At 46.4% G+C, this 19794-nt stretch overlaps 1 protein-coding gene across 1 annotated transcript in view; it reads left to right on the forward strand.

Moving 5' to 3' along the window:
* Positions 1–12245: 12245 nt before the first annotated feature.
* AVPI1 (arginine vasopressin induced 1) overlaps positions 12246–19794 on the forward strand; it is a 10756-nt gene continuing 3207 nt past the window's right edge. The window contains exons 1-2 of the mRNA XM_029610144.1: positions 12246–12371; positions 17683–18038. Coding sequence (XP_029466004.1) covers positions 12333–12371; positions 17683–18038 — 395 coding nt within the window. The 5' untranslated portion in view covers positions 12246–12332. The remainder of the gene's footprint in view (positions 12372–17682; positions 18039–19794) is intronic.

The raw sequence follows: 19794 nt of genomic DNA on the forward strand, positions 1-19794 counted from the left end.
GCTGGCGTTAATTTCGGCCGGCACAGGGAAAGTGTACAGAAAAGCAGAAAAAACTGCTTTTCTGTGCACCCTCCGACTTAATATCATAGCGATATTAAGTCGGAGGCCCCAAAGATTAAAAAAAATAAAAAATCTAAAAAAAAAAAAAATCGGCCCGCGATCTGCGGATTGGAAGACGGATGCTCAATTTTTCCGGTGTCCGTTTTCCGAACCCGTGGCTGTCAGCGGGTTCGACGACCGACGCCGGTAAAATTAAGCGTCGGCTGTCAAATCCGCTGACAGCCGCCACTTCTGTCAAAAAGGAGGCGCTAGGGATGCGCTAGTGTCCCTAGCGCCTCCTTTTTACCATGGGTCCTAATTTGCATACCTTGGCTTCCTGAATTGCGCGCCCAGGAGAGTGGCCTGGGCGCGCTTCGGGAGAGCGGGCACTCGCCAGCTCTCCCGCGAGGTTTTCTGTATCGGCCCAACAGTGTGGCCTTGTAGAAAGGGGACGAGAGGAACTATACCATGCGTGCCACCGCAGAGAAGCCTAGAGCAGGTGTGGAGTTTTGAAATGAAAGTCTAAGGGAGAGGGTGTTTTTGCAGTTTCCTTTTCCCTGTAGAAATCCTTAAAGATCCAGACCCACAGGGAATCCCGGTAGAAGGGAGGAGCCCTTCCCCAGAGTTTAAGAACTCAGGGCCTGGAAGGTTTAGGGAGGCCCCAGGGCACTAGACAGGGACCCACCCTACTCTAAGTTACCTAAGCTTTATGAGCTGCTACGTTTAAGGACTGCCAGTTACCTGAAGACAAGGTGAGCTGTGCTGTTTGTTTTGGTTTGTTCACTGTAAATAAGTTGCACAAAAGGGAAACGGCCCGAGCCTGCCTCCTTATTCTTTCTGGTTGTTTCCAAGCCATTGTTGCTCAAGTTACCACACCTTCCTTTCATTGTTTTCTGTGGGAACCTATTTTCCATCTGATTCACTCAGCTTGAAAGAGACAGTGCAGATTTGGCAAAAATCTTGGCGACATAAGGACATAAGAGCATGCCATACTGAGTCAGACTGAGGGTTCATCAAGCCCAGCATCCTGTTTCCAACAGTGGCCAATCCAGGTTACATGTACCTTGCAACAGATCTCATGCTACTGATACTGGTAATAAGCAGTGGCTATTTCCTAAGTCAACATGATTAACAGCAGTTTATGGACTTCTCCAGAAATTTGTCCAAAACTTTTTTAAACCCCGTTAAGCTCACTAACTTAACCACATCCTCTGACAACAAATTTCAGAGCTTAATTATGCATTAAGTGAAGAAACAACATCTATGATTTGTTTTAAATGTGCTACTTGCTAACTTCATGGCATTCCCTCTAATCCTTGTATTATCTGAAAGAGTAAACAACCAATTTTGCATTAACCCATTCTAGTCCTCTCATGATTTTATAGACCTCCATCTTATCCCTTCTCAGCCATCTCTTCTCCAAGCTGAACAGCCCTAATCTCTTTAGCCTTTACTCATAAAGGAGACATTCCATCCCCTTTATCACTTTGGTCTCCCTTCTCTGTACCTTCTTCAGTGCAACTATATCTTTTTTGAGATGCGGTGACCAGAATTGTACACAGTACTCAAGGTGCGGTCTCACAATGGAGCGATAGAGGCATTATGACATTCTCTGTTTTATTCACCATTCCCTTCCTAATAATTCCTAAAATTCTGTTTGCATTTTTGACCACCATAACACACTGAGCTGATGATTTCAATGTATTGTCCATTATGTCGCCTAGATCTTTTTCATAGGTGGTAACTCCTAACATAAAACCTAATATCATATAACTACAGTATGGGTTATTTTTCCTTATATGCATCATCTTCCACTTTTACACATTAAATTTCATCTATCATTTGGATGCCCAATCTTCCAGTCTCACAAGGTTTTCCTGCAATTTATCACTTTCTGCCTGTGATTTAACTACTCTGAATAATTTTGTCTCATCTGCAAATGTGATCACATCACTCGTTGTACCCCTTTCAAGATCATTTATAAATATATTGAAAAGCACTGGTCCAAGTACAGATCCTTGAGGCACTCCACTGTTTACCCTTTTCCACTGAGAAAATTGAGCATTTACTCCTACTGTCTGTTTTTTGTCTTTTATCCATTTTGTAATCCACGAAAGTACTCCTATCCTATGACTCTTTAATTTTCTTAGAAACTTCTCTCGGGGGACTTTGTCAAGTGCCTTCTGAAAATCCAAATACACATCTACCAACTCACCTTTATCCATATGTTTATTAAACCCTTCTAAAAACTGTAGATTTGTGAGGCAAGACTTCCCTTGGGTAAACCCATGCTGGCAGTATCCCATTAAACCACGTCTATCTATATGCTTTATGATTTTGTTTTTTAGAATAGTTTCCACAATTTTTCCTGGCATTGAAGTCAGGCTCACCAGTCTATAGTTTCCCAGATCACACCTGGAGCCTTTTTTAAATATCGGAGTTACATTGGCCACCTTCCAGCCTTCAGATACAATGGACAATTTTAATGATAGGTTACAAATTACTAGTAATAGATCTGAAATGTTATTGTTTAGTTCTTTCAGAACTCTGGGGTGTATACTATCTCGTTCGGGTGGTTTGCTAATCTTTAGTTTGTCAGTCTGGCCTACTACATCTTCCAGATTGACCATAATTTGGTTCAGTTCATCTGACTCATCACCCTTGAAAACCATCTCTGGAACAGGTTTCTCCACATCTTTGTTTGTAAACACCAAAGCAAAGAATTCATTTAGATGGTGAGGAAACTCATTCAGTTTCCAGAGGAAGCAGGACAGGGGAGAAGAAGTGGCATCCACAAGATGCTTAGAACAAATTCCCATCCAGTGAGCACCACAGACTCGAGGAGGTATCTAATCGGTTAAAAAGAGAAAATAGAGAAGTGGAAATAAAGAAAAGATCCAACTAGAGCTTCAGCAATACCCAGATATCATTTACGAGGAACTGTAAATTGGAGGGAGTATCCATTGTAAGAAGCCCCTATATTCCAGTTGGACTAGCTGGCGGTGGGCCAAAATTTCAGAAGGGAATAGGGGGCACCCAAATAACAGAGAGGAGGGTCCACACAGTTGCTAATTCAAATAGATTTATCAAAGGAAAAGTGTATTCTGTGTCCTGTTGTTTCACAAGCGCTTCAGTAAAGACTGAGGTGGCAATATTCAGCCACTGGCTGGCTTGCAGAGATAGGTGGATAAATGAATCAGCAACGGTGCGGTCCCTCCTCTCTGTTACTGGGGTCCACTTTATTCCTTTCTGAAATTTAGAGCCCCCGCACCAGCTATTCCAGTTGGAATTTAGGGACTATCGGGTCTCTGTACAAAATATTCAAAAGATGGCATTTAGCTGGATAACTCATGGTATCCGGCTAAATGCCTTTGAGTATGGTCCCCTTTATGTTGGAACGCCCAAGTGTCCCTCTGCTTTGTTTAAATACACTTGGCGCTTGCCATACTTAATGCCATGGGCCCTGGAGGGGATCCTCCTCCCTGCTCCATGTTCAAGGACAAGTTGACGAGAGCTGCGAAGGATGCAATCAATGCATTCTTGAGGTCTTTTAGTAGCAAGGAGTGCATGTACCTTCTCCTTCTCCTCTGTAATTCAGTTTGTAATCATTTCATTTCACATTTAGCAATGCTGTTTCCCACCTTAGATGCATCGCATTCCCCTACTGAAAACAATGACCTAAAGACCAGAGTTAAGCTTTTTGCTCTTTGCCGGTCCTTGTCATTGCTGTTCTCGCTTAAGCAGGACACAGGGAATTTTCTTTTAAAACAGGACTGTCCTGTATAAAGCAAAGCACCAGGCCACCCTAGTGTGCTGGTAGGGGGTCATATAACACACCTCCGATACTCTACTCTCTGTATGTGTTCTCAGCTACCTCAGCAAGAGCGCACTTTTGAATGAACCTTCTTGTTCTTTCCCGTGCCATGCAAATATGGGCAATAGAATGAATCTAAGATGCAGGCACCCGATAAAACGTGTACAGATTGTGCACCCTCGAGGACTTACAAATCTCATTGCAATCTCATTGACTCCAGTGGATTTTCAGAAGGCATTTGACAAAGTCCCTCATGAGAGGCTTCTAAGAAAGCTAAAAAGTCAGGGCATAGGTGGCGATGTCCTTTCGTGGATTACAAACTGGCTAAAAGACAGGAAACAGAGAGTAGGATTAAATGGTCAATTTTCTCAGTGAAAAAGGGTAAACAGTGGAGTGCCTCAGGGATCTGTACTTGGACCGGTGCTTTTCAATATATTTATAAATGATCTTGAAAGGGGTACAACGAGTGATGTGATGCCCATTTGCAGATGATACAAAATTATTCAGAGTAGTTAAATCACAAGTGGATTGTGATAAATTGCAGAAGGACCTTGTGAGACTGGAAGATTGGGCATCCAAATGGTAAATAAAATGGAAAATGTCATAATGCCTTTGTATCACTCCATGGTGAGACTGCATCTTGAGTACTGTGTACAGTTCTGATTGCTGCATCTCAAAAAAGATATAGTTGCACTGGAGAAGGTACAGAGAAGGACAACCAAAATGATAAAGGGGATGGAACAGCTTCCCTATAAGGAAAGGCTAAAGAGGTTAGGGCTGTTCAGCTTGGAGAAGAGATGGCTGAGGGGGATATGATAGAGGTCTTTAAAATCATGAGAGGTTTAGAATGGGTAAATGTGAATCAGTTATTTACACTTTCAGATAATAGAAGGACTAGGGGGCATTCCATGAAGTTAGCAAGTAGCACATTTAAGACTAATTGGAGAAAATTATTTTTCACTCACTGCACAATTAAGCTCTGGAATTTGTTGCCAGAGGATGTGGTTAGTGCAGTTAGTGTAGCTGGGTTTAAAAAAGGTTTCGATAACATCTTGGAGGAGAATCCATTACCTGTTATTAATCAAGTTGATTTAGGGAATAGCCACTGCTATTATTGGTATCAGTAACATGGAATCTTCTTAGTTGTTTATTTGCCAGGTACTTGTAGCCTGGATTGGCCACTGTTGGAGACAGGATGCTGGGCTTCATGGACCCTTGGTGTGATCCAGTATGGTATGTTCTTACCTTACCCAAAAACCTCAGAATTCTTAAGGCGTGTCATGGATACCACAGTATATTTATAATGAGACTGCTGGGTGTACTTATACTGCCATCCAAGTGTCAAACGGTGTTTCAAGTTTCATGAGATTGGTAATGATGACATGCAATTGTTTGGCTACAAGCACACTCTGTCCTATGCAGGCCCCTCTTTCATAGTACAGCAATGCTATCCTTCTCCACCTCTAAAAAGGCCACGGAAAGCAAGACAGAGGACCTTTTCTTTAAAAAACCAGGACTGTCCTGTGTAAAGGAGGACAGATGGCCATCCTAGGTCTAGAAAGCTCACCTACAACAGCCTATTTGGATCATTTTTATGTTGATGTACAAAAAGGATATCACAAGCTGCAAAGAAACTATTTTTTTCCAAGGCCCAGAGAGCAGATGGGGGGAGATCCTGGAACAGGGAACAGCACAGCAAAATAAAAAAACAACCAGCACGGTTTCCCATTCCCTCATCTTCCAACCACTCTCACGCTGAAGGATGAGACCTGCCTAAAACTCTCCTACCTGTCTAACATTAGATCACACATTGTTACCTCGAAGTCCACACCAGGAGGCTTTTAGCATCAGATTTCTGCAGGTGCCGCCAAACTGGATTTGCATTCATTGGGAGCCCAGGCTGTCAGCCTTCTAAAACTGTTCCACCCAGAAGTGGAATTCCTGTAACTGGGCTGAACTGGAATGACCATGGGGTGAGCTGCTAGCAATTTCTTTGCATTAAGGATCAGGAGTCAGCAGGTAACAATGTAAAGGATTCAACAATTGAAGGCTTTATCCAGTAAAGATTTTTTTTTCCTTTGACAGAGAATGGGGAAAAGTCCTTTATGGATAAGGTATAGTACCAGTAATCAGTGTATAATAATACAGGAAAATATTTTATTCAGGCCAGGCTAAACTGTGAAAAGCTTACTGTAACACAGAAGAAAGCACCCAAGTTTCAGGATCTTCAGATAGCCACGCGCACATCTATGGGATGTTTTGTTAAGATGGTAGCGTGCATGAGCTCTGAAAATATTCTTTACATGCCCTTTGCAATATATACAGTCCCACCTCATCTATGTCCATAAATCCTCTGGGAAGGACATTATTTAATGCATTCTTCCTGACCAAAATGGCAGCAACGTTAGTGGACTACAAGTGTTTTAAGGCTGAATGGGTAGCTGACCCGTACTGTACCTGAATGTGACTTGCCCTTAGCTGCCAATGAAATGGCGAGAGCTAAATACACAATAAATATTTATTTATTTATTTATTTGTTCAACCTTATATACCGGCTTTCAAATTCATTTCAAGGCGGTTTACATTGATTGAAATTGCAGTAGCAACCTTCAAGCACATATATACTAAAAAAAAAAAATATCATTAAACATAATACATGGCTAAAATACATTTAAAACTAAAGGCTAGCTGACTAAAATACATTAAAACTATGCTCTTTCAAATCCCAACAATTCTGCCACATCTTCTCAGGTTACCCCCCTTCCCTCCACCCATCCATCTACCCTCCTCCCCCCCACCCACCCATCTCCCCTCCCTCCTTCTTCAACTCTCATCTCCTTCCTCCCCTAGTGTCTCAGTATTACTATGATGAACGGGATCAACTATTTAGGCTGAAAGCCTGTTCGAATAGCCAGGTTTTTATCTGCTTCCTAAAGCTATTAATGTCCTCCTCTGTCCGAATCTCAGCGGGTAAGGAATTCCACATTTTTGGCCCTGCTAAAGATAAAGACCTCTCCCTCACTGAACTAAGGTGAGCCAGTTTGGGCGATGGGATGGTCAACAAGGCCTGCCCAAGGGACCTCAAATTTCGTGATGGGACATGGATACGTAGAGAGGCATTCAGCCATTCCGAATTCGTGCCATAGATTGCTTTATGGATTAAAGTTAGGCACTTATATTGTATGCGGAACTGAACCGGCAACCAATGTAATCCCATCAGAACCGGGGAAACATGATCAAATTTTTCTCTATGCATTTCACACATACATTATACGCTATCCAGTATATTCTGATAGATTATGCCAAATACTGTAGTAGTGGGATGGGAGAAGGTATGCACAGTGCCGTTTGTCATTATTATGCAGGAAAACAAATCCTAAAAGACTCCTCAGCATTAAATTATAGAAACACAGTCATGAAAGGTGGAATCTAAATAGAAAACAGAATTATTTGCCATTCTTCTCAATCATGGCCTCATTTCTTTAACTCAATGTCTCTTCTTTGTGTTTTTGTCTGTCTCTCATCTGTCTGTCTTGACTAGATTGTGAGCTCCAAGGAGTAGGGACCATCTCTTAGGGAAGTTTGGGGAAGTTCCTGGAGGAAAAGTTGAAAAGACAATACATCATTAGCTATGTAGACTAAAGAAAGCCATTGCTATTCCTGAGAGTCAGTAACAGGATATAGACCTAATTTTTTGGGATCTCCATGTGCCTGTGACTCAGATTGGCCACTGTCAGACAGTATGCTGGACTCGATGGACCTTGGTCTGACCCAGCATGACAATTCTTATGTTCTTATTGTTGTGGTTAAGCGGTGTTTGGGTGGATTCTTGGGATGACGTCATCTATGGGGCAGGCTCAGGTCTTCCCACCCTGGTCCCTTTAAACCTCCTGCAATGTCGCGCGTAGAGACGTCCAGGAGGCGGGGCTTAATGAGACAGCGGCGTTCTGGCCGTGGATCCAGGCCGCCCGCCCGCCCGCGGGGTAGGCTGCAAGACACCACGGAGTCTTGGAGGGTGCTCTGCCCTCTTCTGGAGAAGCAGGAAGTGCGGTCGACTGGAGGGTGAGCAAGCTCGGCTGCGTTAAGCGAAACCGAGCGTCGCAACACTTATGGAGGGTGGGGAGAACTCTCTTGCTGCCGTCTATAGCTTCTGTCATGTATCCATTTGCTCTTCTCTCTGCATCACTCTTGTGCACGTTTTGTGTGTAGGGACTGTTATCGACCTGTATGCTGACCAGCCAATGGACTAGACATGGCCCGTTACTCTGTTAATTCAGGCTGCCTACCTCGTGCCACTACTTGTACCCAGCCCACCAGCACCATGAACTGTCATTCTCACGAGTCTGTTGCTGCATGTCTCAGTGTGACTTCGGGTCTGTTATGACATCAGCAGAAGAGAAATGGAGGCCCCGGGGCCACTAGTAGAGCCCATCCCACTGGTAGCCAAAGAGAAAGGGAGCCACTATGGCTGCTGGCAGAGTTCATCCCACCTGCAACCTAAGAGAAGAGGAGGCCCCCCGAAGTAACCGAGGTGAGAATGAGCAAGAGTGACAGAGGGAGGGGGAGGGTGTGAGAGAGAGGTATGAGAGTGAGAGAAAGGGGGATAGCATGTAAGAGAGTGAGAGAGGGGGGGGAAGGTATGTGAGGGAGCGAGTGGGTGTGAGTGAGGGAAAGAGGGTGTAAGCTTGAGTGAAAGATAGAAGTATGTGAGGGAGAGAGAAGAGAGCGAGTGAGCATTTGAAAGTGTATGAGGGAGAGGGAGAGAGCTTTAAGGGGGCCCCATCCCTCCCCTGCCTGAGGGAGAGAGATATGTGAGAGAATGTGTGAGTGAAAAAGCATATGAGAGAGAGAGAGAGAGAAAGGAAGAAAGCTATAAGGGAGCCCTACCTTCCCAGTTCAAGGAGCTCGGGGGGAGGGGAGGGCCTGGACTCTGTTAGAAGCGAAAGCCAGTAATGTAGCCCCAGTTAAAAAAAAGTTTGTCCTTCCGTAATGCAGAGTGTATTTTTCACTGATGTAAAGCCAGTGTAGAAAACACTAAAGTAGCAGCCAGAATGGGACTCACCAAAAGGGATTTTGTTTTTACAATATAATTTCAGAGGCATTTATTGCAAAGACTTCCATAACTAATAATCAGGCCTGCTTCTGAAGGATGTGCTCTGAATACATGTACAGTAGCTCGTCAACCTGCTAGCACCTTTGTTTTCTAAAAGGCCGATGGAGCGCACTGTTAGCCTGCTCTTGGACGCGCGTTTTCCCTTACCCCTTATTCAGTAAGGGGAGGAAAACGCGCGTCTAAGCCGCGGCACCTAATAGCGCCCTCAACATGCAAATGCATGTTGAGGGCGCTATTAGGTATGCGTGCGGGATACAGAAAGTAAAATGTGCAGCCAAGCTGCACATTTTACTTTCAGAAATTAGCACCGACCCAAAGGTAGGCACTAATTTCTTCCGGCACCGGGAAAGTGCACAGAAAAGCAGTAACAACTGCTTTTCTGTGCACCCTCTGACTTAATATCATGGCGATATTAAGTCGGAGGTCCCGAAGAGTAAAAAAGTTTAAAAAAAAATAAATTTTGAATTCGGCCTGCGACTGTCGGGCTGAAAACCGGACGCTCAATTTTGCCGGCGTCCGGTTTCCGAGCCCGTGGCTGTCAGCGGACTCGAGAACCGACGCCAGCAAAATTGAGCGTCGGCTGTCAAACCCGCTGACAGCCGCTGCTCCAGGCTAAAAGGAGGCGCTAGGGACGCGCTAGTGTCCCTAGCGCCTCCTTTTCCCCGATTCTACCGCACCACCTCATATGCATACTGTATCGCGTGCACCGGCAAGGGGCCAGTGCGCGCGCCGGGAGAGCGGGCGTTCGTCCGCTCTCCCGCGTTTTTACTGAATCGGCCTGTAAGTAAGGTGCTGGGACTATCTCCCAGAGTTCAGAGCACATGGGTGGGGCTAGGGGGGGGACAATTCCTCAGGGGATCCTTGAACCCAGTACCCAGGGATGCACAGGCCAAGTCTTCACAGCTCAGCCACCACGCCACTCTTTTCTTTAAATAAAGTTAAATTATGTATTGGCTATTTATGCATACAGGTAACCCTTTGTCGGGGGGGGGGGGGGAATTTTCTGTTTCCCCTAGGGACATAACAGTGTTTCTTCTTCTGGGCTGCTTTCCCCCTTCTCCCTGCACCTCCCAGGGAGTGAGCTCTTTCTGTGGGGTGGGGGGAAGGAAATCCTCTGTGGCCCAGGAGACGGAGGGTCTCTCCTGACGTGTGTGTGTGTGTGTGTGTGTGTGTGTGTGTGTGTGTGTGTCTCATAGCTGCAGTTTCCTCCTCAGGGACAAACAGGCTGGACTCAGACTGGGTGTTCGAATAAAGCTTACTGATTATTTCCAAAACATCAATCGCTGTCCCACAAACTTTCCACGAATGAAGCTGTACATCCAAACTATTTACATTGCCTCCTCGCTGGGGTTCTTCTGTCCATCTCCCTGGCTCCTGGGAGGGAGCTTGCCACTGTCTCCTCATCTGCCCAGTAATTTGGGGAATCCTAGCGAGGAGTCCCACGCCATGAAAAGATCCTACCCCAGTCCAAGTTTCAGTCTGGTGCCCGCAGCCTGTGTCCTGACCTCTCTGGGATGGAGATCCGGTCGGGAGCCTCCAGATCTTGATGTTACAATCCTGTTCTCTCCTTCCTTTCTGTGTGACTTCTCCAGGAGAGAAGCCTGATGTTCCAGTCTTAACAAAAGCTCTGCATCTCCTTTCTCCAAGTTGTGCAGAGGGGGTGGGAAAAACCTCACTAACGAAAAGGGGGAAAAATCCCAAAGTCTCTAAGTTCAAAATATCTCACACTGGGTAGTGCTGTCACTGGTCTTGCTTCCTTTAGAGAGTAGAGGGGTCGCTCACAGATCTCCAGCTCCTGCTCTCAGGATTGGGGGGAGGAGTTGCCCTCTCCAAAGCACAGGGTGTTTCCCAGAACAAGAAAAAGAATCCAAAAGCTGCCCAAACTCTCCAAAAATCTCTCTCTCTCTCTCCAAAAAGGAGGCAGACTCACTCAGACAGGGAGCGTGCTGATGAGGAATCTCCTCTAGACACAAGAAAAATACCAAGCTGGGTTAGTGGGCCCAACATACGGGAGAGTGGCCTGGGTGTGCGTCGGCAGAGCGGGCGCTCGCCTGCTCTCCCACACCGTTTACTGTATCGGCCTGACAGCAGGAAGAAAGTAAAACTGCTCTTTACTCCTCTAGAACCAACTCAAAAAGACCATACACTCTCTCCCTTTAGCTCCGCCTTATGCCCTTGGCATAGCCAATCCAATCAGCTCAGTGGAAAGACTGAAAAAGAATGTAAAAATCCCACTGCTGTTACTAATCCTGATGGTTAAGAGAGTTAAGCCATCTAGTAGCAAACCAAAGGCTCAGCCACATACTGTTTATTGGACCTGTTGGGCGTTAAGATGTAAAAATGTGCTGCTTATTATTTGTAGATGAGACCTTAAGAGTTAAGTATACATTGCACTTGTTTTCCTAAATAAAAATATTTGTGCAAATTGTTATGTGAGCTCATTTGGAACTTGAAAAATTGGTAGCCCTATCTTCGGGAAATGTCCCAGAATTTGCATGCGTTTTCATGTTCCCCAATAAAAGGTTTACTGCCTTCTGGAATGAATAAGTGGCAGGGAGGTAGGTTCCACCACAGATCAGCAACCCCCTGTAAATGTTTTCTCTGTCTTCATGGATACCTTGGGGGGAAGGGGGGGGAGCAAGAGAGGGTCCTTGTTCTTTAATAAAGTGTATTTCTTTCATTCCGTGCTTCCCTATCTTTTTCCATAATGGAATATATAGATTCAGGCCCACCAGTAAGGGAAGGGTGGTGGGCCTGAAGTTAAAAACTGGTGGCACTTGTGACCTATCACCATCATTTCCCTTACAATTTGAGCACTGAAACTCAGCCAGCCATTGAAACTGCAAACGTCAACACCATTACGCATAACAGGAAGGCAGCTAAGCATAAACAAGCACCTCCTGATTCTCAGCTGCTATGGCCAAAGTCCTCTCTGTACTTCCCTATTCATTTCGTTTTTCAGCGCCGAGGACGGGTGGGGCCAAAACCAAACCAGACATCCTTTGATGTACAACCTACGCAAGAGCCATTCCCCACGGGCAGGAATGCGGCCCAACCCCCAGCGCTGAAAGCCGCTCCGACAAGCACCTCAGTGCCAGCGACGCGGCTCTCAGCTCAGGCCATTGACGTCAATGAGTCTGAGCCGCAAAGTGCCACGTGGACCGCAGCCCCACTGCCTCCCGTCGCCCCGCCCCGACGCCCGCTGATTGGTCCGCCGGCCTCAGAGCCTTCTATTTCGGATTGTGGGCGGGCCCCGCGGCCGGGCCGGGGATTGGTGGCTTCTGCCTAGGGGTAAGTTTTGTCAATGAAGTGCAGGCTCATCCCGGCGGCCGTGCCTGCGAAGTGGGTTAGAGCCTGGCCGTCCAGATGGGAGAGCAGCCGCGGCGAACCTCTCTGCAGAATCAGGTTTGGAGGTCATTCGCTTGCACTCGGTTGGTTACGTCTAGATTCAGCGGCTCTTAATGTCGCCCCATTGGAGATCTGTAACATTGCCCCCCCCCCCCCCCCGGATTCGTGATTCTACATCCAGCTTACCGTTTCCATAGCTTGCCGAACACTGGGGGATGTGGGGTGGAGGTCTTTGCTTTCTCCCCACAGTGGTTGCTTCCCATCCCACGTTTATTTCTCCGCAAAATTTGGGCATTTTGCATTTGCATGGTTCGTCGGTCATTTTTTATTCGTCGTGACTTTGTTGACTGGTGATGTCTTTGGTTATCATTAAATAGTGAGGGCATTTCTGTGAGATCTCCTGCAATACTGCTTGGTTTTTCTCAAGAAGAGTAATTATTTCCTTTTAATCTGAACCATTTTGTGTTTCCTTCGTTTAGCTAAGGGGAAAGTAGTGGAATGGATAGAGACAGATGTAATAGCTTTTGGTGAATACCTGGAAGCTTCAGTGCTGCAAGGCAAGAAATTATTTAGTAGTTTCTTTCAGTAAGCACTGATAACAGTAGTAATGCTTCATTTGGGGTCTGTGTTCTCAAAGCCCTGCTTTTGTCTTGTGGTACTATTCTGGCCCGTTCTATTTGCATACTGTTATTATTATGTACTTTCTTCTTGCTGCCTTGTTCAATAAGAATCTACACGCAGGTCTGGCTTGATGATGCACAACTAATTGTGTTAATTTTGTGGGTATGGTGATTTATTGTTGTACAGTGTTGGGTAGTATATGAGAGGGAAGTCTAGGGATTTACAAGACATCATAAAGGTTTTTTATGCCTTAAGTGTGTGCATCTGCTGAGGTTTGAATATGTGATGTAGCCAAGAGCAGGTGCCATTCTCTCCTCTGTTGTAGATAAGGAAGGGTAACATTTTAGGGAGTTTGTAAGCTTGTCCTTTTCAATATCTGGACTCCTCTAGGATTTTCACATGAAGGAATGTTAGGAGACCTGAAGCCTGAAGAACAGATCTAGAATTTGGGTTGCAAAGAATCAATTAAACTCCCTTTAGAAAGGTTTCGACCTGTCTCGGATGTTCAAACATTGGCAGGACCAAAAACTGAGCCGAATTGTGCAAGCAGATGAAAGCTCCTAGATCTTCAGAGTGGGACCCAACAGGAATGAGAGGGCAACAAGGAGTAGTAGTAGAAGTGATTCCAAAATTGTGCAGACAACTGACTTGCAAATAAGTTATTTTCTTCATTGCGCGGATGCATTTATAAATGAAATATTTCTTTAGTAGTCCTGATCATTATATTAAACAATCTGCTTTGTAGTCATTGTTTCTTATTATATGAGTGCTGCATTGTGCAAATTTTGACAGGAGTATCATGAAAAGAGTAGTGAGGCTAACCGTCCTGCCAGCTCAGACTTGCAAGAAATAACACTTTCATACCCTAAGAGTTGTGTACCGCAAGGCATTATGGCTTATAAAGCATCTGTAGATGAGCTTTACAAAATAATCTTGAAATAACAGAAACATAACACGTACAGGAAAAGCCTCCTGCTTTGTCTGTAGTGGAATGCTCAGCTTCCACTCCTCTGCTTGCAGTGACAACTGGTGTGGGGCTTAGAGTTTGGGAGACAGAGAAGGGGGCACCCTTTGCTAGCCGAGCTCTTTAGCCAACTGAATGAATGCCTGAGAAAATGAGGGTCAGCAAACCGGTGGCCGGCGATGTCGTTTTTATTGGGGTCAGCGTGATGCACTTGTGACTTGCTGTTGAGCTTTACGCTCCCTTCGTCAGGTCAGTGTGAAATGGGCGGAGGATGATGGCGTCGGACTATGTAAATGACATCATCCCGTGTTTGTTTTCCAAGCTGTACAGAGTTGTAAACAGAGGTGATGCGGCGGGAGGCCTTCCAATCATCCACCTTTATGCTGTGCAGTTTTGAAAAGTAAAGCAGTCAATTTAGCGATTTGTACACTGGATCTCTAGTAAACTGCCCCAGGCCAACTACATAACCTAAAAGCCTCAATCAACAGGCTTCATGAATAATATCGAAATCATTAAAACATGCATTAAACAAACAGAAACATGCATGCATGAATTAACATATATAAAATATCATAAGCATAAAACATACATTAAACAATTCAAGAAAAGAGCTCCAGCCAATTGCATGCAACAAAGAAGCTTGGTAAAGGGCTGCCAGTAGAAGAGCAGTGGGCTGTGTGGTCTGATGTCCTGCCCATTGGATCTTTTACCGATGAATAAAAGTGCATGTGTGGTACTTTCTGGGTGACTCACCTGTTTCTGATCAGTTTGCCAAATTCTTAAGACAGGAGATCATTTTGGTTCTATATCCTCTCTGCAAAAGATGAGTTTGAAATAATGCCTTCCTGATGGCCTCTTCCCAGAGTGAAGTAGCAGTATTCTGTCCTCTGTGTACATTCTTCTCTGGGCACAATGGTTGTCTGTGATCCCCCAGTATGACGTGCGGATGTACATGAGGAGGAAGACCTGCCCATGGGCTTTGCAACACAGGACTATTCCCCAATGAGATGGGAGCCTCAGGATGGCCACAGTTTACACTTCCTCCCCACTCAGGAGCTGATGCAGTAAAGTGCCTAGCGCACAGGACAACGCACGGTTGGATGCACGTTTTGGATGCGCTAGGCTAACACTCAATGCAATAAGGGGATTAGCGCATCCAAAACGAGTGTCCAAACTCTCGCGTAGCTAATAGCGCTCATCACATGTAAATGCCATGTAGATGAAGCTATTGGCTATTACCACCACCCCCCCCCCCCCACCCCCCAATGCAGAAAACCTCCCGACGCCCAACGCATACTCGTTAACAAGGCAAACTTAATGCCAGCCCCGGAGCTGGCGTTAAGTCAAGCCGCAAGTCAATTGCTCCGGAGAAATTGAAAAAATACTGTCCTATGTGATTCCTCCTACTTGACATGGTTGCTATACTCAATTCTACTGCTTGCAGGGAAGGAATAAAGCTGGGTAGAGAGCACCATTGAGATGCACGTTTGCTGAGCTTCAATGTTAAAAGTTTAGAGTTTTCTGAACCAGAGGGGAGAACAAAATCAGTCATGTAAGGGGTTCTTCAGAGAATAAATGTGGAGCATTTTAAAATAAAGCTGGATAATGATCAGGGCTCCAGACCCTCCACAGAGGCCTGGACAGGCGCGTGCCTGATACATTGAGCGCTAGGGATGCACAGTTGTTCCCTAGTGCTTCTCTGTTAATGCGGCCACTAATTTTACTGCACTGGATGTGCACGTGTTGAACGTTTGGACGGGCTTTTAATGCACATGATATTACATCAGCCCCTCTGTATTGCAAAGCGTACAGATGTGAGCACCTGGCACCCTTGGAGGGGTGCAGTGTGGAATGGAAGCTCAGAGTCCTGCAAAGCTGCATTGTGTGTTTGGAAAGGACCCTCTCGTCCTCGAGATACAGGGCAGGGCGGCCTGTGCAGGGTGCAGGAGACCCTTCTGATTTCTTTTTCAGAGTTGCACTGTCCGTGGCGCACTTCCTTAACCCCTGTAGAATAATCTTGGCTACTTCTTCTAAATACAGTTAGTCCCCTTGAATATGTAGAAATGAGGGTGTCAAGCTTCCCCTCCCCTCCCCTCCCCCCATCCCACCCCATTCTTTTACTGAGCTGTAATCTTGAAAGGGCGTTTCAGAACTGCAGAAGAACACAAAACACAGATACTCCGGAACCAACACAAAGGGACTTAATAAAGTCAATGGCTTTCTCCTCCATTATCAGACTGCAAACGATTTACTGTCTCCGTCACCGATGTCAGCCTCTGCCCGCCCTCATCTGCCTTCCCTTTGCTGAGCTGTAATGCCCTATGCAGGCTTCCAAAGACACAGCTGATTCTCTGTTATTTAAGCCCAGTGTAACCGTGCTGCTTCCTCTCAGGTCTGATTAAGGGAGGATAACTCCGGAAAGCCTGTCAAAGATGTATTAAATGAGTCCATGGCCTGCAACTTAGTCGATGACCTACGTACACCAGAAATGAGAGACTTCACGTTCTCCTGTTTGCCCCCTCCCCTGCGGGAGGACTGGCAGTGTGGCGACTGTTGTGGGCAGGCTGCACACCCTTACCCTCAGAAGCAGGCACACCACAACCCATAGCGTGGGCCTTGGAGAGGAAAGGCCCTCAACGCCCCATTCCCCCAGTGGCCGGTCTTGGTAGGGGGAGGCGCAAAGGTCAGTCAGGAAGTGACCTTCGGGTGCAAAGTTTTCTAGGTCTCCGGTTCTGAGTGCCTCAGGCTTTCAGTTTGGTGGGGGATGGCGGAACGTGAATCTGCCGGGTTGGGTTTCAGAGGACTTCCCTTCGGTTATCTTCGTGGCTGAGAGTGCTTGGTCTTAGTACCGTCAGATTACCCAGCGTGGGCAGAGACCAGCGAGGTAAAGTTCACGCCTTTCTGGAGCTGGTTTGGCTGCGATCCGCTGCTCTGTTTAAAGGGGACTTTACTCGCTGAATTTTTCCACAGCCGTGCTCGTAGAGACTGCAAGCTGAGAGGGTGATTTTGTTTTCCTGGAGATTTTATGCACTCGGAGGAAGGAGAGCTCTATTATTATTATTATCGGATTTTTATATTCCGCTTTTTGGCCCTTCATAGCGGATTTCGTTCGAGTACTGTGCCCTAATAACCCTCGGAGGTGTGTTTGGTCACAGGGGAGGTACCCGTCAGCTGTGTGCAAGGCCCGTCCTAAAGCACAGTCCTGGGGAAAGCATGGGAATGCAGTCATCAATAGGCAGGGGAACCTGGAGGCAGAAGGAGAATTCCAGCAGGTTGGACTTAGTTAGAACTGCATTTTGATAAAGTGTTATATTAAACACGTTTACGAGAAAGCATGACATCTGAGGTTTATGACCTTTGTCCCTCCCCCCACCAGCACTGACCACTGCTACATGCAATGCTATGGTGTCACTGAACAGGTCAATGGCTGCCGCTGGACTGATTATAAACTGTCTAGCCCAGATGCTAGACACATCATCATTTCCATCCACAAGTGCAGAGAAATGAGCAGATCAGATCCAGTGTAATAAGTATTAAAGGCCCAGTGTGGTACTGGCAGAGAGACTGCAGAACTTTGAAGCGAGCACTTGCATGTCTAGTAGGGAATTCTTATCTCCCTAGTAGACCTGCAAGGGTTTATTGACCCCCCCCCCTAGCAAGCTTTGTTTGACTGATAAGATAAACGGTAGCGCCCGGGTCATGATTGCTTTGGTTCTGATGACCGATGTTAGTTTTGCCGCATACCCTGGGGTACTCATCCCTTTTTGTGTTCTACTTCTGCAGGAGTTTTCTTCCTTAAAGTCCATGGGAACTCCGGCATCCGTGGCTTGTGAACCTCCCCTTCCATGGCCGGCATCAGAGCCGCGAGCAAGAAAAAAGGCTTCGGCCAACATATTTCAGGACATTGACCTTCTCCAGATTCAGGGCCTTTTCCAGAACAGCGGGGACAAGAGGGCCCAGGAGCGAGCGCAGATTGTCTGGGACTGTGCTGGGGACAGACGCCTAGCGGAAGCCTTGATGCAGTTACGGAGGAGGAGGAGGACCAAGAGGAGTCGGCGGATACGGCTTCAGCAGCGCACAGTCCGAGCGAGGAGCAAGAGCATCGGGACCCTCTCTATTCATCATTTCAGCCAACTGTGGTAAGTCTGCACTGCAGGGCACCCCGGGGACATCCCACCTGTGAATGGGTATGGCGGGACTACCTGGCCCCAGTTCACAAGGCCCAAGTGAGCCAGGCCTGGTTCCTCACCTCTCACGTCAATACGTGGCCTATTGAGAACATTTCAGGGTAGGCTCACGTGCACCTTCTGCCTCAGCGTCATATGAGACTGGAAAACCAGTCAGGGGTCAGTCAGCTGGCTTGGCCTTGTAGGGATGCATAGTTTCTGAAAGAGGTTTATTTATTTATTTATCGCCTGCCCTTCCTACGTTCAGAGCGGGGGACAGTGTGCACACACATAATCAAAGAACAGGAGAAACATGGCAATACCCAGATCACACAAGAGAGAGGGGAGTAAACATACTATGATCATCTGAGATGGGGGGGGGGGGGGGGGAAGAGTAAAAAACACAGAAAGGAGAGTTTGTTCTATCAAGATAGTTGAGTTCTGCCCTCATTTCTGGCCCCTAAGAGGTACCCTGTGAGGGTGGATGTGTTGGAGTACGTCCAAATCCTGAATGACCTCTGATTAAAGCTTCCAGCACAAAGTTGAGGTTATAAAGCACCCGTTAGTGTGCTTATACCTGTGCTTTATGATGGTCATTCATATTCTTTGATATATAATGAGTCTTTGGTCTCACACATCTATATTTTCAAAGGGAGATCATTATTGGTGTTTGTTTGTGTTATTCTTACCCTTTGGGGCTTCATAGTGTGGAGTATGTCCATTGTCATTTAAGCTTGGGAATGCTTTTTTTTTTGAAGAGGAACGTTTTAAGGGCTTTCTTAAAGCATGTTCTGTTTTGGAGACATCGTAATTCCTTATGGTTTATGTTGTGGGTTTTGAGATAATTTGGTACCAGCAGCTGTAGAATTAATCCTTCATTTTATGCAGCGACTTGATTAAAGGAAGTTCCCAAGCTGCAAATGATATGAAAATCGGACATGCACCCAGCTGCTCCCTTTGGCCGTTCCACGCTGGTTTGACATCCCGTGGACCCTCCAGTGCCTTTTGTGAAGGGCTCCATCTAACTGTCAAGGGCCGGGTTAAGAAAGATTCTTTAGGTGCACTGTTATCCAGCATCCATGTCAGAATCGGGCACTGCGTGCATCACCTCGAAGAGGCATTGCGCTGCATGCGGATTTAAAAATGAGGAAAAGCCCCCAAGTGAGGACATCATACCTAAGGGAAGGCTGGGCAGGATCAGCGAGGGAGGGCCGCGCTCGATCTGTTACCAGCATACTTTCTCTTACGCTGCAGGCACATTACCTGGTCCCATCCGGGCCCTTTGTGGCTTGGACAGGGCAGGTTGTTGCGGCAGGCATACAGCATTGGCAGGAAGGAGAGAAATCCCTGTTGACAAAGTCCGCTTAGCAGACCCAAATCAAGGAGGGAGGTTTTAGGTCACATCTGGATTTCTGGCAGCCCCTCATCCTGATGCACTCGGGTTCCCGCAGGGCTGGTTTCATGTGGCAGAATACCTCAATGCATTGGGATGTAAGTTCAGACACTAGGTCTGTCCAAAAATCTACCCCCTTGAAGAGGGCCTTAGGATGGTTCCTATCCGGTTCCCTCCTTACCGTTTTTAAGACTGCTGTCACCACCTTTCGAGCTTAGAGCCGCTAGCAGCACACATACTAGCAGGCAGATGCAATATGGACGCACTAAAAACGGGCATCCAAACTGGGTGGTCCCGTTTTCCTAACACGCACCCATCCACCTCTCCTGGGCACAC

The sequence above is a fragment of the Rhinatrema bivittatum genome, chromosome 7 (assembly GCF_901001135.1).
Source record: "Rhinatrema bivittatum chromosome 7, aRhiBiv1.1, whole genome shotgun sequence".
Taxonomy (NCBI): domain Eukaryota; kingdom Metazoa; phylum Chordata; class Amphibia; order Gymnophiona; family Rhinatrematidae; genus Rhinatrema; species Rhinatrema bivittatum.